The sequence below is a fragment of the Doryrhamphus excisus genome, chromosome 1, assembly GCF_030265055.1.
Source record: "Doryrhamphus excisus isolate RoL2022-K1 chromosome 1, RoL_Dexc_1.0, whole genome shotgun sequence".
In the NCBI taxonomy this organism is placed as follows: domain Eukaryota; kingdom Metazoa; phylum Chordata; class Actinopteri; order Syngnathiformes; family Syngnathidae; genus Doryrhamphus; species Doryrhamphus excisus.
The window spans coordinates 25,858,953-25,877,742 of NC_080466.1; the positions used below are offsets into that span (position 1 = coordinate 25,858,953).

General features: G+C 44.6%; 3 protein-coding genes and 4 non-coding genes across 9 annotated transcripts; all 7 read left to right on the plus strand.

The window, feature by feature from the left end:
- The first annotated feature begins 149 nt into the window (after window positions 1-149).
- e2f6 (E2F transcription factor 6) lies at window positions 150-3,129 on the plus strand. Its single transcript, XM_058075763.1, has 8 exons — window positions 150-393; window positions 1,115-1,405; window positions 1,526-1,572; window positions 1,702-1,757; window positions 1,829-2,012; window positions 2,083-2,238; window positions 2,322-2,436; window positions 2,503-3,129. The coding sequence occupies exons 1-8, from the start codon at window positions 277-279 to the stop codon at window positions 2,671-2,673; spliced, it is 1,137 nt and encodes a 378-aa protein (XP_057931746.1). The 5' UTR covers window positions 150-276; the 3' UTR covers window positions 2,674-3,129.
- A 350-nt stretch (window positions 3,130-3,479) lies between these two features.
- Window positions 3,480-6,632, plus strand: rps7 (ribosomal protein S7). 2 transcript variants are annotated; one of them, XM_058081552.1, is made up of 7 exons: window positions 3,480-3,553; window positions 4,039-4,124; window positions 4,320-4,391; window positions 4,740-4,883; window positions 5,349-5,413; window positions 6,032-6,182; window positions 6,521-6,632. In XM_058081552.1, the coding sequence occupies exons 2-7, from the start codon at window positions 4,050-4,052 to the stop codon at window positions 6,596-6,598; spliced, it is 585 nt and encodes a 194-aa protein (XP_057937535.1). In that variant the 5' UTR covers window positions 3,480-3,553; window positions 4,039-4,049; the 3' UTR covers window positions 6,599-6,632. The 2 variants fall into 2 exon arrangements, with proteins under 2 accessions (XP_057937535.1, XP_057937544.1); XM_058081561.1 differs by lacking the exon at window positions 3,480-3,553 and adding an exon at window positions 3,720-3,856.
- Window positions 4,463-4,680, plus strand: LOC131101736 (small nucleolar RNA SNORA73 family). Its single transcript, XR_009119290.1, has one exon. It is a non-coding gene; the product is annotated as a small nucleolar RNA SNORA73 family (small nucleolar RNA).
- LOC131101732 (small nucleolar RNA SNORA73 family) lies at window positions 5,022-5,239 on the plus strand. Its single transcript, XR_009119286.1, has one exon. It is a non-coding gene; the product is annotated as a small nucleolar RNA SNORA73 family (small nucleolar RNA).
- LOC131101741 (small nucleolar RNA SNORA73 family) lies at window positions 5,456-5,674 on the plus strand. The gene has a single exon (XR_009119292.1). It is a non-coding gene; the product is annotated as a small nucleolar RNA SNORA73 family (small nucleolar RNA).
- On the plus strand, window positions 6,220-6,436 carry LOC131101720 (small nucleolar RNA SNORA73 family). The gene has a single exon (XR_009119280.1). It is a non-coding gene; the product is annotated as a small nucleolar RNA SNORA73 family (small nucleolar RNA).
- Window positions 6,633-7,344: 712 nt separating the features above from the next.
- Window positions 7,345-18,498, plus strand: cnksr3 (cnksr family member 3). 2 transcript variants are annotated; one of them, XM_058081537.1, is made up of 13 exons: window positions 7,345-7,563; window positions 12,608-12,771; window positions 12,958-13,160; window positions 14,412-14,499; window positions 14,967-15,008; window positions 15,538-15,657; window positions 15,738-15,797; window positions 15,869-15,937; window positions 16,017-16,166; window positions 16,845-16,960; window positions 17,038-17,159; window positions 17,254-17,355; window positions 17,429-18,498. In XM_058081537.1, the coding sequence occupies exons 1-13, from the start codon at window positions 7,512-7,514 to the stop codon at window positions 17,737-17,739; spliced, it is 1,599 nt and encodes a 532-aa protein (XP_057937520.1). In that variant the 5' UTR covers window positions 7,345-7,511; the 3' UTR covers window positions 17,740-18,498. The 2 variants fall into 2 exon arrangements, with proteins under 2 accessions (XP_057937520.1, XP_057937510.1); XM_058081527.1 differs by having other exon boundaries at window positions 7,346-7,563; window positions 17,038-17,168.
- The last annotated feature ends 292 nt before the right edge of the window (window positions 18,499-18,790 follow it).

Genomic DNA, 18,790 nt, shown 5'->3' on the forward strand with positions numbered 1-18,790 from the left:
CTGTCAAAGCCTGGGAATGCTGCACCACCCTGTGGACTGTATACAATGAAAACACGTCACAAATTCAATTACTGTACTGTATTGTCATATCCGTCCCTTAGGGGGCGCTGATGCAGCATGAGCAGACATCTTTTCACTCCGTTGTTGTACTTCCGCGTCAACGGACTCACCTCTTCCGGCCAAATGGGTGCAGCTTTCAGCGCAGCTTTTTAGACTCCAGGCGGGTTCTGATGTGTTTTTAGTCCGTCCGAGTTGGTTCTCGGCCGGAGGGTCAGCATGGTCAAGTGTGTTGTTTCTGGGTGTCCGAACCGCGTGTTGAACGGCAACCGGGGGGTCTTGAACCGAACACCGAAGAGGTTCTTCCCCTTCCCCAAAGACCCAGCCAGAGTGAAGGTATGGACATGTGACCAGAACACAAACAAACAAGACATGTATGACATTTATGTCTTTTTTTTTTAAACACGACCCTGGGGTATAGAAAATGAATGAATGTACCTTCTTCTTTAGCTCCCGTTTCCGTTCTTGTTCATTGCTGTTAGCTTGTTTGCTAACCGTGTCTGATGACGTCATTTATATTTACTCCTAAAACCAAACTCTGTGCTCCTGGAATTTCCGCTTTTATAAGGAAAAAACTCTTTAGTTGTAATGTTTTCATATAATATACTCCGGTTTTTATATCTTACTGTATTGTATTTTAATTTTCATGGATTATTATTCCCGTCGATTCTGCCGGAGCAGCACAGCTTCCGGTCCGCTCGGCAACACTCGGGCAACATCGGTGTAACATAGCCTGTCGCCGTAACGTCATGCCCTCAAAATAAATGACCACAACCTTTCTGTTTTATAATGCATTCTTATAGTGAAAGTATAAGTATAATGCTGTTTTATCATGTTATAATTATATGTTTTTGTTGGCTCTTCTTGATGTTTGACTTTATTACTTTATTAAACCACTCAATATAAATATACTAAATATACCTTCCACAATGTAGTGTAAGAACTGTACCTAACATTAAGACAAAGGTGGTCAAAATATTAGATACAGCTGTGTATGCTGCAGTACTGTATAGTTATAGTACTGTATTTACATGATGATGATGATGATGATGTGGAGGTATGGCTGGCGGCGCTACGAGAGACTGACAAACAGGATGCGACAGACCAGCACCTGATCTGTGAGGAGCACTTCTTGCCCGAGGACATCTCCGCCAACGGGGTCAACAGCGACGCCATCCCCATCATGCCTCCCTACCTGGACGGCCCACTGGGTATCATCAACCCCTGGGGAGCCGAGTGGTCCGAAGAAGAGGACCAGTGGGGCCCTGTAGGAGGTGAAGATGAGGGGGAGGAAGAGGATGAAGAGGAATGTGGAAATGAGTCAGCCCACGAGGAACCTCCTCAGCAGGTAAGTTCATGATCACATGACCACCATTTCAGCTTCATTGAAGGTGATGCTTGATGACCTTGTCGATTGTAGATATTTACAGGATCAAGATTTGAACCCTTGTCACTTGGTGCTTTGCAGGGTTCAAGTGAAACGGTCCACGTTCCTTCAGAGGCCAAGACATCCAGGTAAACCGTTTCCATGGACACTGCATTGGGATGAACATACGTCTTGGGGTTTATCTTCATCTTCATGCATAGTTTTAGACAAGGAAAGGTGAGTGTTGGGCTTGAATTCGTTGACCTTTTTGTCTGCAGTTTGGATCTTCAGTCCAAAGAGAAGACGCGTACAAAAAAGCAGACATGCAGAAATGGTGAGTCTCACTTCCGTGAAAGTATTGATGAAAAAAGACAGTACGTCCAAACCGTGTGGTCTTCTTCTCAGACGTGTCCCTGGTCCTGCTGACTCGCCGGTTCCTGGAGCTCATGCTGGTGGCTCCAGACAGCGGTGTGGACCTCCATCAGGTGGCCAGCGTCTTACAGACCCGCAAGTGTCACATATACAACGTCATTAGCATTCTGGAGGGCGTCAGCGTGGTACAGAGGAAGGCCAGGAGGGTCAAGTGGATGTAAGTCTGTCGTGCTCTGTGCTTTGCTGTTAGTGCGCCAAGAACCCACTCTCTGTCGCTCTCTCTCCAGAGGACAAAGTCCAATCTCCAGTTTTCTGTGGAAGAATGAGGAAGCTTTCCAGAAGGAACTAGAGAACCTTAGGCTGGTGGAGAACACGCTGGACGGCCTCATCAAAAACTGCGCACAGCAACTTTTTGACATGACAGACGACAAAGCCAACGCGATATATCCTTTTAGCATTGGAGGGCGCTCTAACAAAACCATTCCATCCATTCCATTTGATTGTTGCTTAACTTGTGTGCGTGCACGGCAGCCTACATCACGCACGAGGACACGAGCCAGCTGGCCTCCTTCCAAGAGCAGACTGTGATCCTGGTCAAAGCTCCGGAGGAAACCAAACTGGAGGTTCCGGCGCCCAAGGAGGTAAAGAAAAACAGACAGTTGATCGTTGACGAGCTAGAACCTCACTGATGTTCATCACCGGTGCAGGACAACATCAAGGTCCACCTCAAGTCCAGCAGGGGTCCCATCACGGTAATGACCTGCGACATCGGGACAGGGGGAGTGAGAGTGAAGGAGGAGATGAGTGGCTGCTTCATGACACTGGAGGAAAGTCGCATCCAGATGCAAACGTTGCACACGGACAACAGCGGTTCCTGAGATGGATTTGGTTTGGGGTTTTTTTTTTTACAGTCTGGCTGGATCCAAGGTTTTGTTTGCTTCTGGTAACGTTTGACACTGGCGCCAGCAAGAAGCTCCTAAAAGAAAGTTCGATGTTTGTTTTTTTTGTTGTTGATATCTACTATGTAACTTTTTTGTGACAAGACACATTCACTTTTCATTTGCAATTAAAACTTTTTTTTTAAATGTCAGTTTTACAAAACAATGTCAGTTGAAGGCATTATTAAGACCTGTAGTCAGCCTCTGGCCACAAGGAGGCGCTAGTTGACCTCGAAGTTTTTGTTGGAAGATCATAAAAATGTTTCGATTTCCTTTCCAGGGTCTGTTTAATGAGTGTCTTCCTCATCAGGGTCCAACTATTGTTGTTTTTGATAGACAACACAACAAAGATGCTGTAAATAATAATAAAACGATAAAACCCAGCAAGTCCATGTTGTCCAAATCTGCAGCCATGTATTTAACTTGAATGGTGAAAGTCGCTTTGTACAACAGCTTTATAAACAATGAAGTACATGGTAGTGTGTAAATACACCTTAGATAATGTAGAAGTTCAGAATACGCAGAAAATGTTTAATTTAAATATATTAAATTATGTTTTAAAAACATTCAAATAGTTCAATTCGATTTAAACATAAACTTGGGTGTGGGCAGTTGTACTTTTTGGTTAATAAACTAAACTCTTCTTTGAAGTCGGATTAATTAAAGTCTCGACTATTAGTACATTAAACACGCTCTACTAAACTCTCGCGATGACCAAACGGGATCCAATCTTACCTCGCGAGAGTTCGTTGCGTCGCTGCTCTCTACGAATCCAACTCTCGCGATGTTCCGGTCTCTTCCTTGGCCGTCGTTGACTGAGGTTAGTCGTGACAATGTAATCGGATGTACCTTTGAGTTGTTTAATGGGGTAAAATAAGTTTAAAGAGCCACATTTTATAGTCGTTAACATTTGTTTATCCACGATGCTTTAGATTTACTGACTTGTAGGGGCGGATGGCATTTTTAAACGTCCGAATAAAGCGCAGGAGAATAGCCTGCGAGAAGGCTAGTTGTAATGGGCAGCTAACAGGCCGTGCATGTGTTCCCTAAACTGCTTCAGTTTAGACTATTGCATAAATCTACAGGACACCGTTAAATTTTGTGTGGTAGTCGTCACTCAAAGGTATACAAAATACGAATAATTTAGAATAGCAGGCTGTGCTACCTGTCGCTGCTTGCTAAGCTGCTAGCCAACGCGTCGATGTAGCGGACTAGCCCGCAGTTGTCCTAGTAACATTTTAGCCTTGATTTATTTTCTCTGTTTTTTGTGTTGTTGACTCTCACATGAACCTTTCATGTGTGCAGAGACAAAGGCCATGTTCAGTACCAGTGCAAAGATAGTGAAGCCAAATGGCGAAAAGCCAGACGAGTTTGAGTCTGGGATCTCTCAGGTAAGCTTTAAATGCAGCTGACCCTCATGAATTCTATTTGGGATGCATTAACTCCACGGTTCATGTTTGTATAGAAAATGCTTAGTTTGGCTTCATAATCAGCCAACTGTATTGAGGTCATATTAGCTGCCTTTTCATTGTAGTTGATATCAATCTCAGCCATCAGTGGGATGTTGATCACGTGTGTCCATGTAGGCCCTGCTCGAGCTGGAGATGAACTCTGACCTCAAGGCTCAGCTGAGAGAGTTGAACATCACTGCAGCAAAGGTAAGACTTTATCACCTTTTTCTTCTCTTGCTTCTTACCTGCTGAAGTACAAAGTTGACCTGATGTTTGGTCCGACGTGGACATCCAGAGAGTTGCTCTCCTGGCTCTGTCCTGGTGGCGTATGGGAGCGTAGCCTTGAGCGAAGACGTACATTCCCGTTCCATGCTGTCGGAGACTAAGCTTTGTCCCCGGCCTCTGGCTGGTGAGGACGAGCGTCCTGCATATTCCTACAACTTCCCAGAGTCCTTTAGGGCCGTTACTGGGGAGCCAAACCATGCAGTGCACAAAACTTTTATTGTGGATTTTATTATTTTGTAGTAGATGTTAAACTGTTTTTCTTCTCTTCAGGAAATCGAGGTTGGTGGCAACAGGAAAGCCATCATCATCTTTGTTCCCGTTCCTCAGCTGAAGTCCTTCCAGAAGATTCAAGTGCGATTGGTGAGGGAGCTGGAGAAGAAGTTCAGCGGGAAGCACGTGGTCTTCATTGCGCAGGTGTGTACCTCACTGGTCACTTACAGATCCAGAACATCTGGTGTAGATGTCGCCCTCAGAGAGAGAACTTTTTAAGATGGACTTTTGTTGGAATTGTAATATACAGATTTGAAGGTTTTCTGTTTGTTGTTGGTGAATCTGACGTGGACACCCAGAGAGTTGCTCTCCTGGCTCTGTCCTGGTGGCGTATGGGAGCGTAGCCTTGCGCTAAGACGTACATTCCCGTTCCACGCCGTCGGAGACTAAGCTCTGTCCCCGGCTTCTGGCTGGTGAGGACGAGCGTCCTGCATATTCCTACAACTTCCCAGAGTCCTTTAGGGCCGTTACTGGGGAGCCAAACCATGCAGTGCACATTGACACATTGCTTGTGTAAAAACATGTACGTTAATGTAATTTGTTTGGTGTGGACAGCATTTGAGATGACGTTATGCATGACTTTGATCAGTGACTGTTGTCCCTGTTCAGAGGAGAATTCTGCCCAAACCCACCAGGAAAAGCCGCACAAAGAATAAGCAGAAGCGTCCCAGAAGGTGAGTTGAAGTATTTACTTGTGCTTTGCATGTCTGATGAATCTGACGTGGACATCCAGAGAGTTGCTCTCCTGGCTCTGTCCTGGTGGCGTATGGGAGCGTAGCCTTGAGCTAAGACGTACATTCCCGTTCCATATCGTCAGAGACCAAGTTCTGTCCCCGGCTTCTGGTGGCTGGTGAGGACGAATGTCCTGCATATTCCTACAACTTCCCAGAGTCCTCGGACCGTTACTGGGGAGCCAAACCATGCAGTGCACACTTGGATTCTTGGCATAGGACATTTTACTGAAACCAAGGTTGTAGTTACTCCAAGCAGAGTTTATTCAGCTTAACTAGTCAGTGCTTAATATATTAAAGTGTGGCAGGATACCACAATTTCAAACAGTTATTGCCACAGAGTTAATGTCATCTCTTATCGACTGTGTTGCTGTTGGCCCCTCCATCTTGAAGCAGTCACAGATGGCTCTGTTTTGTTTGTGTTGGAAAATATGACAAGGCGTTATAAGGAAGTTTGACGTGTATATTTTCACCCCCTACACTTTTTTATTTTTGCAAATGTCATGTCGGATTGTGTATGTGACTGATTTATGGTTCTGATTGAATTGTTTGCTTCTCCAGCCGCACACTGACAGCGGTCCATGACGCCATCTTGGAGGACCTGGTGTTCCCCAGCGAGATTGTGGGAAAGAGAATCCGAGTGAAGCTCGACAGCAGCAGACTCATCAAGGTCCATCTGGACAAGGCACAGCAAAACAATGTTGAACACAAGGTGTGTGCGGTGTCATTCCCTTTTGAGAGGTTGCATTCCGACGTGGACATCCAGAGAGTTGCTCTCCTGGCTCTGTCCTGGTGGCGTATGGGAGCGTAGCCTTGAGCTAAGACGTACATTCCCGTTCCACACCGTCGGAGACTAACTTTGTCCCCGGCTTCTGGCTGGTGAGGACGAACGTCCTGCATATTCCTACAACTTCCCAGAGTCCTTTAGGGCCATTACTGGGGAGCCAAACCATGCAGTGCACATGTAACTGCTTAAGTTAAATAGAAGCTGGCAAAGTCACCCAGTGTTCATCATTCAACCGTGTCATGGAAGTTATTGTCTTCTTTCAGGTGGAAACTTTCTCTGGTGTCTACAAGAAACTCACAGGCAAAGAAGTCGTCTTTGAATTCCCAGAATTCCAGCTGTAAATGCAGATGACAAAATAAATTTGTTTACTGTTAATGTGTCTTGTATTCTAATGTGCGTCAAACTGGGAATCTGTTTTGTAACTGCAATATGCTCAAATGTGAGCTGTTGGTATAATGTGGTAGCTTTACATGGCAAACTACTACAGTACATGATGTAACGGTTGGGAGAATATTTGTTGTGTACATTTAGTGCATGGTTAGGATATACAGTGATGTGAGTGCAAAAACTCCAAAGCTCCATGGCCCTGTGTGGAAAAAGTGTTTTCCCCCAAAAGCTAATAAGTGGTTGGGCCACCCTTGGCAACAACTGTCAAGTTGTTTGATTTGAGTTTTGTTTAAAACAGTTGTGCAGACATTGACTACATTAAAATTAGTTTGATCTGAAGCATTTGAAACAAAACCATAGTGAGAATAGCTACCCAGGCGTGTTCATTATTTTTTCATTTTAGTCGCACCCCTAATTTACAGTGTAAACAATCGGCAGGTAGGTGGCGCCATTGCTTCAATAGCGACAAAACTTTTCATGATTCGGTTATTTAAAAGAAAAAAAAAGTCTAACCGTTGTCATCCTTCGTGAACATCAAAATTACTTCGTCATAATACTTAATATTGAAGATTTCCAGTACTAATCGTCAACATAAAGGTTTACACTAACAACGGTGCTCGCGCAGGCTCCCTTTAAGTTGATTGGAGGAGAACATGAGTGGGCGTGGTTTAGTGTAACCCGAAACCAGTGCACGCGCTCCTCTCCCACTGTAAACCTTAACGAGAGCAGTCAGTCTGGATGAGCGCGAGGGAACGTGACGTTTAAAACGATGACGTTTAATACTCCTATATGACTTGCATCACTAATCGTTATTAACGATGCTTTTTGCTGCGCTCTGAACTTTCTATCAATATTCGACGTGGAGACATGGAGGCTGTGAGTACGTGGAGTCCCCAACAAGTAGTGGACTGGATGAAAGGTAAGTTTAACAACAGAAGCTTCTCGTAACGTCTTTCAGGAAAATCAACAAAATAGTCATTCAGAAGGCTAACCTAACTGCTAGCAAGATGACTTGTTTATCCACATTTAAACTTCATTTCAAAGCGACTCCCATCAGCTTAAATGTATCTCTGTGTTCATATTAAAACAAGAATAAAAAAAGTCGATATTCAAGGAATACAAACTACTCTGCTTTTGATGATGATGAAGATGTCATGGAGCCGTCAGAGTAATGTCAAAGTGTCCTAACCAAATGATAACAAAGACTCCGAAATAAAAGTAAACAAATCAGCTAGGCAGAGCGACACACTTGTTTGATGACGTCACACGTCAAATGCAGGTAGCTAAGGTGACCATAGTAATTAAGTAAATAATAATTCATCTGAAATTAATTTTACTATACAGATGAAGAGATTAGCAGTTACACCAGGACTTGTGGGCCACTGACTAAAATGAAGCTGATTTTCTGACACATTCTAAAAATACATACTTTTTTTTAGTAGAAGGAAAACAGCAAAATAGTACAACATAACCAGAAAAAGTTGGCATGTTGGTGCTAGTAACACAAAGCTGACATGGAGGTGTTTTTTTTTACTGAAATAGGAAAAGGGCAAATGTCAAAATGGCCTCCCTAACATGCTTTGTTTTATGACTATGCAGTCCTTGCCAGAAAAAACTTGGGCTGACTTAGACTGAAATGTTATTCAGGATAATATTCACTGTGTAAGAGTAAGTGTGTCTTATTATGTTCAAAGTCTTTATTTTTGTTTAGCTTTGTTTGTGACTGCAGGGCAGGGGTGTCCAAAGTGTGGCCCAGGAGCCATTTGTGACCGTTTTTCTTTTGTAGACCCTCAACACATTTTTAAAGCACAATTAAAGAAAGAAAGAAAACAGAAAAATGCAGTAATTTTACACGAATCAAGAATAAGTATTAGAAGGAAAGTCACAGTATTAATATCAAAGATTGTTTTTTTTTCCGCAATAGTTACCACAATTGAAATATTTGGAAAATTGAAAAACAATAACAGGAAAAATGAAAAAAAAAACAGCAGTTGAGATAATGTGAGGCTGTGTGTTGGTTTACAAAATGTAAAACATCAAAGCGGCCCGTGTCCTCTGATTTTATCGTATGCTGCCTTCACTGGGAAAAGTTTGGCTTCAGTAAAAAGTTGTGATTTTAAAGTGTTGTTCATTTGACGCACAAACGTGTGAAAGCATATGCGTGCATGTGTGTACAATGACTGACAGATTTCATTCAAATCCTCACTTAAGAAGTAATAGCACAGCATGCATGTCTGTGCATGTAGGCTGTAATGAAGGTAATTATAGTCGTTAAGTAGTAAACAAGCCTCAACACACACACACACAAACACACACACTCACCTCCCGAGTGTGCGGGGTCACAAGGTTACAGTGACCAGTGACCGTGGTGGCGGCGCCATGACGGCAAATTGGACTTTGCCATGCAGAAAAGACAAAATGACACTGGGGGTGTTTGGGGAGGGGTGCAGTCACATGACCAGAACCTTCTTGATGGCTCAGTTGGAGCCAAAGTGTTGATTGACGGGTGGTCATTAGGAATAAATGAGAAGAGCCACGATGACTGTTTTTAATTTGACAGCTGACATTTTTTCCTCTTGTTATTGTGACTATTTGAAGCAGGGGAGTCCACAGAGTGGCCCACAGCTAAGTCACCCACAGTGTACACATAGTTATCATTGTCCCTTTCGTAGGAGCAGATCCTTCCAAATGTTGAAGGATTCCATCTTTGGAAGCAGGTGGACCGGGTGGGCATGCAGACAATGTTGGTCTGCATTTTCTCTACTTTTTGAGCATTTTACTTTGTCCGGTTTCACTTTCACTTTCCTTTGATGCACTGCATCATTATGTTTGGGAGATGACATGAAGGTAGAAGTTGAAGCAAGGATATGTCCTTACTCTGTGTTTCGACAAGTGGCTGTGCTATTCTTCCACCATGTTGTTTTCTTTTTGTACAGTATTAATAATTTATAGAAGTGCAACCTTCCGACACCTTGGGGAAGATCTCAGATCAGTCTTTTGTTTACATGTTCACGCATCAAAGCAATCACATGACCTTGATCCTGGCATGTTCAGACGGATCCACATTCTCGTGCTTGTCTGGCAGGTACCAAGCGGGTTGTAAGACGCAAGTGACACTCTTGGTAGCATCAAGACCAGGGGTGGGCAAACTACGGCCCAGGGGCCACATCCGGCCCGCCAAGTGTTTCAATATGGCCCGCCTGTTTTTTCCAAATATTTCATTTGAACTCAACATAAAACCTGGCATTGTGGCTTGGGCCAATTTTTTGATGGTTGAGGTAGCTGCTTTATCAATTTCGTTATTTGATGTGGTCTGTTACAAAATGCTCCTGTAAAAAGGGACACAAGCACATAATAATAATAATAATAATAATAATAATAATAATAATAATAATAATAAAAATAATAATGTTGTCAATATTGATAATAATACTACTATTATATTAATATTGTTGTTAATAATATTAATATAATAATGGTAGTAATATTACAAAATACTCCTGGAAAAAGGAGCACAAGCACAATAATAGTAATACAAATAATGATAATAATACTACTATTATATTAATATTGTTGTTAATAATATTAATATAATAATGGTAGTAATATTATTATTATAACAAAATAATAATATAATAACATTACTATAACTAATAATAATAATAATTCTAATAAAAATAATAATAATAATAATAATACATTGAGAAACACACTTTACATCAAATAAATGATTTCAAAGTGCACATATAGCAGATTGCATGACACTTTTACATGTAAAATATGTGTAAAAATATAGGTGTAAAAATGGACTGTTACGTGTAAAATACTACATCCCCCCCCCCCCCCCGCGTCAATTTTGTTAAATTAATGCGGCCCGCGAGTCAAAAAGTTTGCCCACCCCTGATCAAGACCATGTCTCCAGTCTTTATTACTCCAGTGTCCAACATGGAGTCCACATGCTGGACTGCTGGACTCACCGTTGCTACTGTTGGCGGCTTGCTTTGTGTCCAAGAACCACAACAGAAACATCCAGGTCTTCCAGGCTTCCATCTGCAGTCCATTTCATTCAAGCAGGGTTCCCATGAGACGAATCATGTTGTAACGTCCACTGGAGCGAGTCCAAGTCTTAACAGAAACTTTGTGGTTTTGGATCTGACGGGGAGGATCAGCATGTGATGTGGACCTGCTGTTTGTTCAGTGGGAGGGGGACCTCCAGAACGTCTGCTGGGAACGCAGAACAGTCTACATATGCACACGTGTACACACACACACACACACACACGTATATCATGATCAATCACCATTTGCCACTATGTGTGAAATATGACAATTTTTACTGTATTTTATTAAGAGAAAGATAAATGGCAGGTCACAATGATATACAGTATATTTGTATGTATTAAAGGGGACCTATTATGCTTTTTTTCCACTTTCCTGACCTATAAATGTAGTCACAATGTTGCATTCTCGTGATAAACAATGCCAAAGTTTCACTTAATGAGGTTTGCACATGAGTGTGCGCGCCAGTGACAAGAATAGCCTGTATGCCCCGCCCACCTTTTCCTGTTTGTGGCACCAGGTCCGTTTGTGCTGTTTGGGTTTCTGCTAGGTGTCGTCACAGGTAACATCTGTCCTATGCTAATGAGATGGTAAACACAATGAACAACATTCATTACTATTCCGTCTTGTGTGTGTGTGTGTGTGTGTGTGTGTGTGTGTGTGTTTGTGTGACTTGTTGATCTTTGCTCAATGATTAACTAGAGTGCTTATGAGCAGCTGCAGGTTTCGCTCACGTGCTTGTTGACCCACTTTGTCATCAGAACCATCTTGCCTGGACCTGATATTGTCCACTTCAGAACCAGTCCACTCCATGGAAGTGATGATAAGATGTTGTCATCTTGTAGAGATGATTATCATAAAGTGGTAGATAATAATCCGGTAGATGATACGGTTTGTGCATTTGGAAGAGAGCAATGAAAGAAGTTTGGGATGGCTCTGAATGCCGAGTGCAGCATCCAGGTACTGATAGTGTACTACTGCCTTGGGAGTGTGATACTTGCCAAGTTGAAGTATTATGTCGTGTTTGTAGAGTTCTGTCCTGCTGCTGTTGCAGTAAATAAATATTTGATGTCGGCTTCTGGTGTTAGGGTTGAGTGGAAATGATCTTCAGCAAAAGGTGAAGATCTAGTTGTCATTGGTGTCAGAGGTGTTCCGGGTCCGTGTGTGGTGGGAATGTTTCCCTCCCTGCCGGCCATCTGTTGTTGTCCACGCTGGAGCACGTTAATGACCACATGCTGCTCGTCTCCACAGTTTTGTTGTCCTGACACCCGAGTGTGCTTCACATCTACCATTTGGTGTCCAAAAACCTCTGCTTGTTTGTTCTGCTTTCACTGGAACCGCTACAGACTAGATAAACCACGCAGTACCTGTACACCGAGTACAATAATACACATGCAGTACTGCTGAATAATGAATACAGCATCAGTAGTATCATCTAATGTTCTACTCGTGCTGAGGCGGGTTAGAAGTCTGCCATGCTGCTGCCTTGTGCAGGAGGACAGAGATCAAAGTTCAGGGCTAGGAATGGACTGGCGCCGCTGGACCTGGCGAGGGCTTGCTCAAGGTCACATGAGGTCACTGGGATTAAAAGAGATGACTTTTTCACAAAGATCACGTGCGTGTTTGTGTGTGTTTGTGTGTGCGCAGTCCATGAGTCCCATGATGTCAAGTTAAGAGATGGGCAAAGCAAACTAAACAGTAAGAGTCAAGAGGTCAGGAATACTTTGCCATTCCGTAGGACGCAAAAGGGGTTTCCAGGCTTTTCACCTGTACTGTAAAGAAGTCTTCATATCCATCCATTTTCTATGGGGGTATGCTGGAGCCTATCCCAGCTGGCTTAGGCCCAGAGGCCTTTATAGAGAGCCTTTATATCATCATCAAACTTTTGATGTCCGTCACTGCAGGTCTGGACGACAGCCTGCAGCAGTACCTGCCGTCCTTCAGGTGGCAGCAGGTGGACGGCGAGAAGCTGCTCAAGATGTCTCACCAGGAGCTGCTGGCAGCGGGCGTGGCCAAGGTCGGACACCAGGAGCTGATGCTGGAGGCCGTGGATCTGCTGTGTGCGCTGGTCAGCCATGATGATGACGATGGTGGCGGTTATTTCACGAAGATAAGATAATTAGATAATTAGCCATGGCAACCACAGGGTCAGGTCAAGTGATGTTGTAGGCGGAACAGCATGTGGCCCCGCCCGCTTGTGCGTGTTGTGATCTCCTAACCTCCGAGCAGTACCTGAGCTTTGGTCTTTGAGCAGAACTACGGCGTGGAGTCGGACAACCTGAAGACTCTGGTGGGCAAGATGAGGCTGGCCTATCACAACCTGAGCAGCGCCGTGTCGCAGCGCCGCAAGAACCCCGCCTACCAGAGTAAGAGCGCCCATCAGCCCTCCAACGACTTCCTGAGCGCCGTGGTGGAGCTCATCGCCGCCGCCAAGAGTCTGCTGGCGTGGCTGGACAGGTGACGACATGCGATGATTGTCGATGTTGTTTGGTCGATGCTCCTCGTGGAGAATGGCGCCGCTCCAATCAGTCAACAGCACAACACCTGGAACACTTTTATTTCTGACATTGACCCCAATGGCTGTCAATCACGCTGTATGGCTTGACACGTAGCATGTAGTTAAAACACGCACGCGTGTCTGTGCACCTTCCATGTTGAACTCTGCCTGTTTCTGTTTGAAGAACATTCCAGACGTTCCACTCCAACATCCGACACGTGTCACTAGAGTAGGATGGAGTCGCGTGTTTGCATTCTGGCTTTGGCAGATAGTGTTTCTATTGGCACGCCACATATTGGATGAAGACATTGATTATGATATATCAGGAGATATGACACTAATTAAAGAAAGCCATGATGTTTTGTGCAGACAGTTTAGCAGATGTTGACCTACATTAAATTGCTCTTAGCATCTTTAATACCCAAAATGGATCAAAGCGGCCCCCATCCTTTCATTCTGATGTACAGTGGAACCTCGGGTTTAATTATTTCAATATTAATTGGTTCCAGACAAAACAAAACATACGAAAACTGAAATATATATAAATCCAATTTAACTTTTCTAAAAGCTGAACAAAAAACAGTATGAAATCATTGTAAATGAGGAATGGATGGAACTTAGTGTTGATGCAGCGAGTCAGCGAAGCACAGGACAGTTTTTATGTATGTTTATTTTATTGCATTATTTGACAGGGACAGTGAACACCATACAGCATGGCTGCAAATGCACCAGAATTAGGCAAAGGCTATTTTTCCTACATTGTCTTTGGACGGTATTGTGTATTATGTGCAATATTGTGTGATAGCCGAGATAGTTGCTGAGAGTATAGAGAGTTTGATTGAGCAAAGGAATGTCTTCCCTAACAGAAGTAGACTGCTGAAGGATGATGTCATGGATGTAAAATGTCAAATAATTGAGGACTTGCTCGTACATCTCAGCATATCATAGCAACATCAGGCAAATATGCCACCTCGTGGCTGGATGACATCAGCTGGTCATGTTTTTCCAACTATGATCCTCTTAATGTAATATTTGAGAACAACTCTGGTAGATTGAGAAATAAGATTACAAACGCAAGAACAACTTTTATGCGATTAAAAGCTTTCACGTGTCGCTTTGCAAGCGTGAGAAAACTTCACCAACATGACCAAAGGAACTCTCCAGTCCTCAAACATGGACGCTCATTGCGTTCCCTCTCTTGTCCTTTGCAGAACTCCCCTGACGAGCATCAGTGACTTCACCTCCACCAAGGGCAGAATCATTCAGCTCTGTCTGGAGCTCACCTCCACTGTCCAGAAGGTCAGCCTTGCTTTGTTTGCAGCAGCCACTTCCTGTTGTCACGGCATCACACGTTTGCATGCTTCCTGTCTGCATCAAACTCTTGGAAAGAAAACAGGAAGTCCATCCAGGAGTACAATGTGGACACACACACACTTGGGGTTCTTTGCCTGAATTGTGAGATTAGTCAGAGTGAGACCTCTGTTCACAAATATTTCTTTGATTGACTTAAAAGCCTCTTTAGCGTGTGTGTAAGCTCCACAGCGTTCACATGAGACTTTTTAATCTCTTGTGTGCTCAAAGGTCACTAATGCTCATTTTCAGTCACTGTTGCTGCTTTTTCAAAGTAAAAGCACAGCATAAGTGCAGCTTTTGCCAAATGAGTGCTCCATGCTACGTTGTTTGATTTGACTGGCACGTTGCACCGTTTGTGTTGATGATTTCCTGGAGTGTAACGCCCTCGCTGTGTTTGTGTTTTGAGCACACAGGATTGCACCGTTTATCAGATGGAGGAGAAGATTCTGGAAGGGGTAAGTTGTCCTTTCCCCCCCCACACACAAACACACACAGTGATAAATACACACACGCAAACACGCTCTTCCTTTTCCTGTCCCATGCCGAGTGTCCCATGATCTTTGCTGCTGTTTATTCAGCTCTGGAACGTTGACTTCCTGTCTTAGATCACACTTCCTGTTGGTGGGCCTTTTGTTCCCAGCACCCCCAATCCACCGACATTTCATAACGTTTCAGTCGGCTTCAAACAGCTCTTGCGTTGTTTTTTTCTACTTTGTGCAAACTTGAGTCACCTCATGAGAAAACCCCGCCAAAATAAAGTTACAAAGAAGAGAAAGGATTGTTACATGTCCTTCAAGTGTTTTCCTCCTTGCTTTGGAATTTCCTTCACAAAAAAACCTCCTGCTATGTTTCCATACTTCCTGTCTTTTTATGCAATGGTGCTTTTACTTTGACCTTTCCTCTTTGGCACAGGATATGTATTTTATTGTGAAGTGCCTTCACATCCAGCAGCGTGATGATGTGTTGCACTTGTTTGTGTTCCAGTCGCGGGCTCTTAATGCTCTCTGTGAGAAGACAGCCCAAGTAACTTCTGACCCCTCCGTGAGCGAGCTGGCGTGCATGGAGGAGGTCCACATCTCCAACATCAAGCCTGGGGAGGGACTGGTGAGCGGCCATCATGGTGATGTTAGCGGCCTCTAGTGACCGGCTGGCACATTGCAGATGAAAGGTGGTTTGTCTTGTAGGGCATTTACATCAAGTCCACCTACGATGGCCTTCACGTCATCACAGGAACCACAGAGAACGTGAGTCCTTGTCTCCACCTTGGTTGGTGTCCACAATGTTCTTGTCTGACCCCCCTCCCCCCGCGTCTCAGTCTCCTGCAGATAAAACCAAGAGGATTCACGCCGGCGACGAGGTGGTCCAAGTCAATCGCCAGACAGTGGTGAGTCACCGGGACGCCTGATGTTTGCAGGTTCAAGCCCCCCCCCCCCCGGCGTCATGCTGTGCTGTGATTGGTTCAGGTGGGCTGGCAGCTGAAGCACCTGGTGGCCCTGTTGAGGGCGGAGTCAGGCAGCGTGGTTCTGGTGCTGAAGAAGAGGCCGTCTGGAATTGCTGGTGGCTTTGCTCCCGCTCCGCTCAAGAACCTGCGTTGGAGACCCCCCCTCGTTCAGGTCAGCTGCCCCCAAACTATGGACAGGATGTCACTAAAGTCTGGACAGATAACGTACAATATGTACATATGACAAAAAGGCTTACATTTCATTATTTATTCATTCATTCATTTTCTACCGCTTTTTCCTCATGAGGGTCGCGGGGGTGCTGGAGCCTATCCCAGCTGTCTTCGGGCGAGAGGCAGGGTACACCCTGGACTGGTCGCCAGCCAATCACAGGGCACATATAGACAAACAACCATTCACACTCAAATTCATACCTATGGACAATTTGGAGTGGCCAATTAACCTAGCATGTTTTTGGAATGTGGGAGGAAACCGGAGTACCCGGAGAAAACCCACACATGCACGGGGAGAACATGCAAACTCCACACAGAATCGAAATCCTGGAATCGAACCCTGGTCGAACCCTGGTCCCCCTAGCTGTGAGGTCTGCGCGCTAACCACTCGACCGCCGTGCCTACATTTCATTAATAATCATAAATTAAGTATTTAAACAATCATGAGACAGTCACATGCAGTAATCATAAACATTAAAATAAACAAGTAATTTACTCTTAACAGAAGAACTTTATAATGTTTATTTTCTTAGCAGCTGTAGTAGTTTGTGAAAAATCTGAGGGATATTCATAATAATAATAATAAAATATTAAATGTGACAAACGTGTGTCCTGTCAGGCAGCAGCAGGCCCCTCCAGACATCCACAAACATCTGACTCCTCTTCAAACGGCGGCCAGACGGCCATCTTGGATCTGTATATCCCCTCTCCCCCTGCTGCCCCGTACTTGCCGCTGTGAGTACAAGACACCTTCATCTCTCTTCTGGGTCTGCGTGCGCTTACCCACAATGCATTTCTACTTCCTGCTTCAGAGAGGTGCGTCAGGGTGGGAAGGCGAGGCCCAGCTCTCCTAACTCCTGTCTGGACGCAAACTTGCCTGTTGCCAGTGGCGACAAGGAGGCATCCTCCGGCGTCCGCCTCCGAGAGCGCACATGTACGCGTGGTGAGAACGCGCACTCCTTCTAATCCTGACCGCTGTGGGCTGAAGTTCAAACATGAGTAATGGGCGTGTCCTCTGTGTGTGGAAGGGCGAGGGCGTGCAGGTAAACCTCGACCTGTGTCCATGCCGGTGGAGGTGCTCTCAGGCGTATCCGACCTGTCCGGCCGGCGTGGCGCCGCAGGAAGGAAAGGTAAACACTGGACATGAAGTAACACATCTCATTCGATGTTCTGAAGGTTGAAAGCTATGATGCCGTGCCGCAGGACCCAAACTTCTCCACAGGTATCTGAGCAATGAGGGCATCAGCGGCATCAGCGAGGAGGAGGAGCAGTGCTTCCCGGTGCCGTACCGAGGACACCCGGCGGTCCGCGGCGTGGACCACATCAGAGGCAGCCGCTGCTTCATCAGCGCCGACCTGCACAGCAGCGCCACCATCCATTACCAGGAAATGGCGCCCAGGAAGAGCCCCTCTGCCGGCACCTCACCCGACACTGTCACTTCTCCTCCCGCGAGCAAGCAGTCCACGTCGCTGCTTGGCGGCTGGCTGGCGCGTCTCAGGCTGCTCAGCCACTGACTGGCTTTTCACTACCTGGCTTTGATTGACAGGTCCAAGCAGGACCATCACAACCAAAAGTAACTTCGACTCAAAAGACTTCCTGACATTTTTATCGCCACAGTGCTTTGAAGACACATGTGCAAATAAAGTACAAAGTTTTAATGACACAAATGGTCAAAACACTAAAAATGTATTTGAATAAGTACAGACAAGAATGGCGTTTATGTGCACAAATGACCAAGTGAATACTGAAGATGCGTAAGGTTCAAATTGTTGCTTGTGATTTTGCATCTGTGAATATTGCCATTCATGCGGGTATTGCAGTATTCTCAGGGCGGCGAATGGATGCCAACTAGCTTGCATCCTTGCAGCCAACCAGGCTTCATCACTTCATGCTTCAAGACTACTAGATAGGACAGCTCTGGTCTGAGTGGTGCAAGAGCCCAAGTGTGTATCCTCTCAGGTAGAGAGGATAAATGACAGTCATTAAAACAAAGCAGAGTGGGGCCAACGGCAGTCGTTTGGGTGGAATCACCTTGTTAGCATTCCATTCAGATGCAGCAACAGAGCTACTTTTCCTACTCGTCCACCAGGTTCCTTCTGGAACCCGATGCTCTTGATGACCTTTTTGATGGTGCCCATGCTCTTCAACTATTTTATAAGTTTTGTTGTTACTTAAAATTGTGATAACTTGAAAGTTGTTGCTACATCCGAATGATCACTGAGCTTTTATAACGTGAAAGTAATGTAAATAAATGTAGTGGTTTGAGACCTGAATGTGTTTCTTTTGAGTGGCCGAACAACAGCAGTGTTGAATTTAAAAGTAAAACTGGTGATTATTGACACTTACACGCTGGCGTTTCCCTGTTTGAGCACTAGATGGTGCCATTGACGCTTAATGAAAGTTTAATGCTACGAACTCGAGAGTTTAGCCAAAGATCGTGTAATTTACAAACACATACTTGTTAATTACTGCTTTGTGGTAACAATCACAACTACTTAGGTAAGAGTTGAGCATTAATGAGCATTTTTTGCTATTCAATAATAAACACAAGGTATCTCTCTGTCA

Excerpts from the sequence above, each read along its gene's own strand:
- cnksr3 (XM_058081527.1), top strand. The coding sequence starts at position 7,512 with ATGGAGGCTGTGAGTACGTGGAGTCCCCAACAAGTAGTGGACTGGATG. Across the intron at positions 13,161-14,411 it reads CTGCTGGCGTGGCTGGACAG|AACTCCCCTGACGAGCATCA; the intron begins GTGACGACATGC and ends TGTCCTTTGCAG. Across the intron at positions 17,356-17,428 it reads TGGCGCCGCAGGAAGGAAAG|GACCCAAACTTCTCCACAGG; the intron begins GTAAACACTGGA and ends GCCGTGCCGCAG.
- rps7 (XM_058081552.1), top strand. The coding sequence starts at position 4,050 with ATGTTCAGTACCAGTGCAAAGATAGTGAAGCCAAATGGCGAAAAGCCA. Across the intron at positions 4,392-4,739 it reads TGAACATCACTGCAGCAAAG|GAAATCGAGGTTGGTGGCAA; the intron begins GTAAGACTTTAT and ends TCTTCTCTTCAG. Across the intron at positions 5,414-6,031 it reads AAGCAGAAGCGTCCCAGAAG|CCGCACACTGACAGCGGTCC; the intron begins GTGAGTTGAAGT and ends TTGCTTCTCCAG.
- e2f6 (XM_058075763.1), top strand. The coding sequence starts at position 277 with ATGGTCAAGTGTGTTGTTTCTGGGTGTCCGAACCGCGTGTTGAACGGC. Across the intron at positions 2,239-2,321 it reads GACGACAAAGCCAACGCGAT|GGCAGCCTACATCACGCACG; the intron begins ATATCCTTTTAG and ends GTGTGCGTGCAC. Across the intron at positions 2,437-2,502 it reads AGGTTCCGGCGCCCAAGGAG|GACAACATCAAGGTCCACCT; the intron begins GTAAAGAAAAAC and ends TCACCGGTGCAG.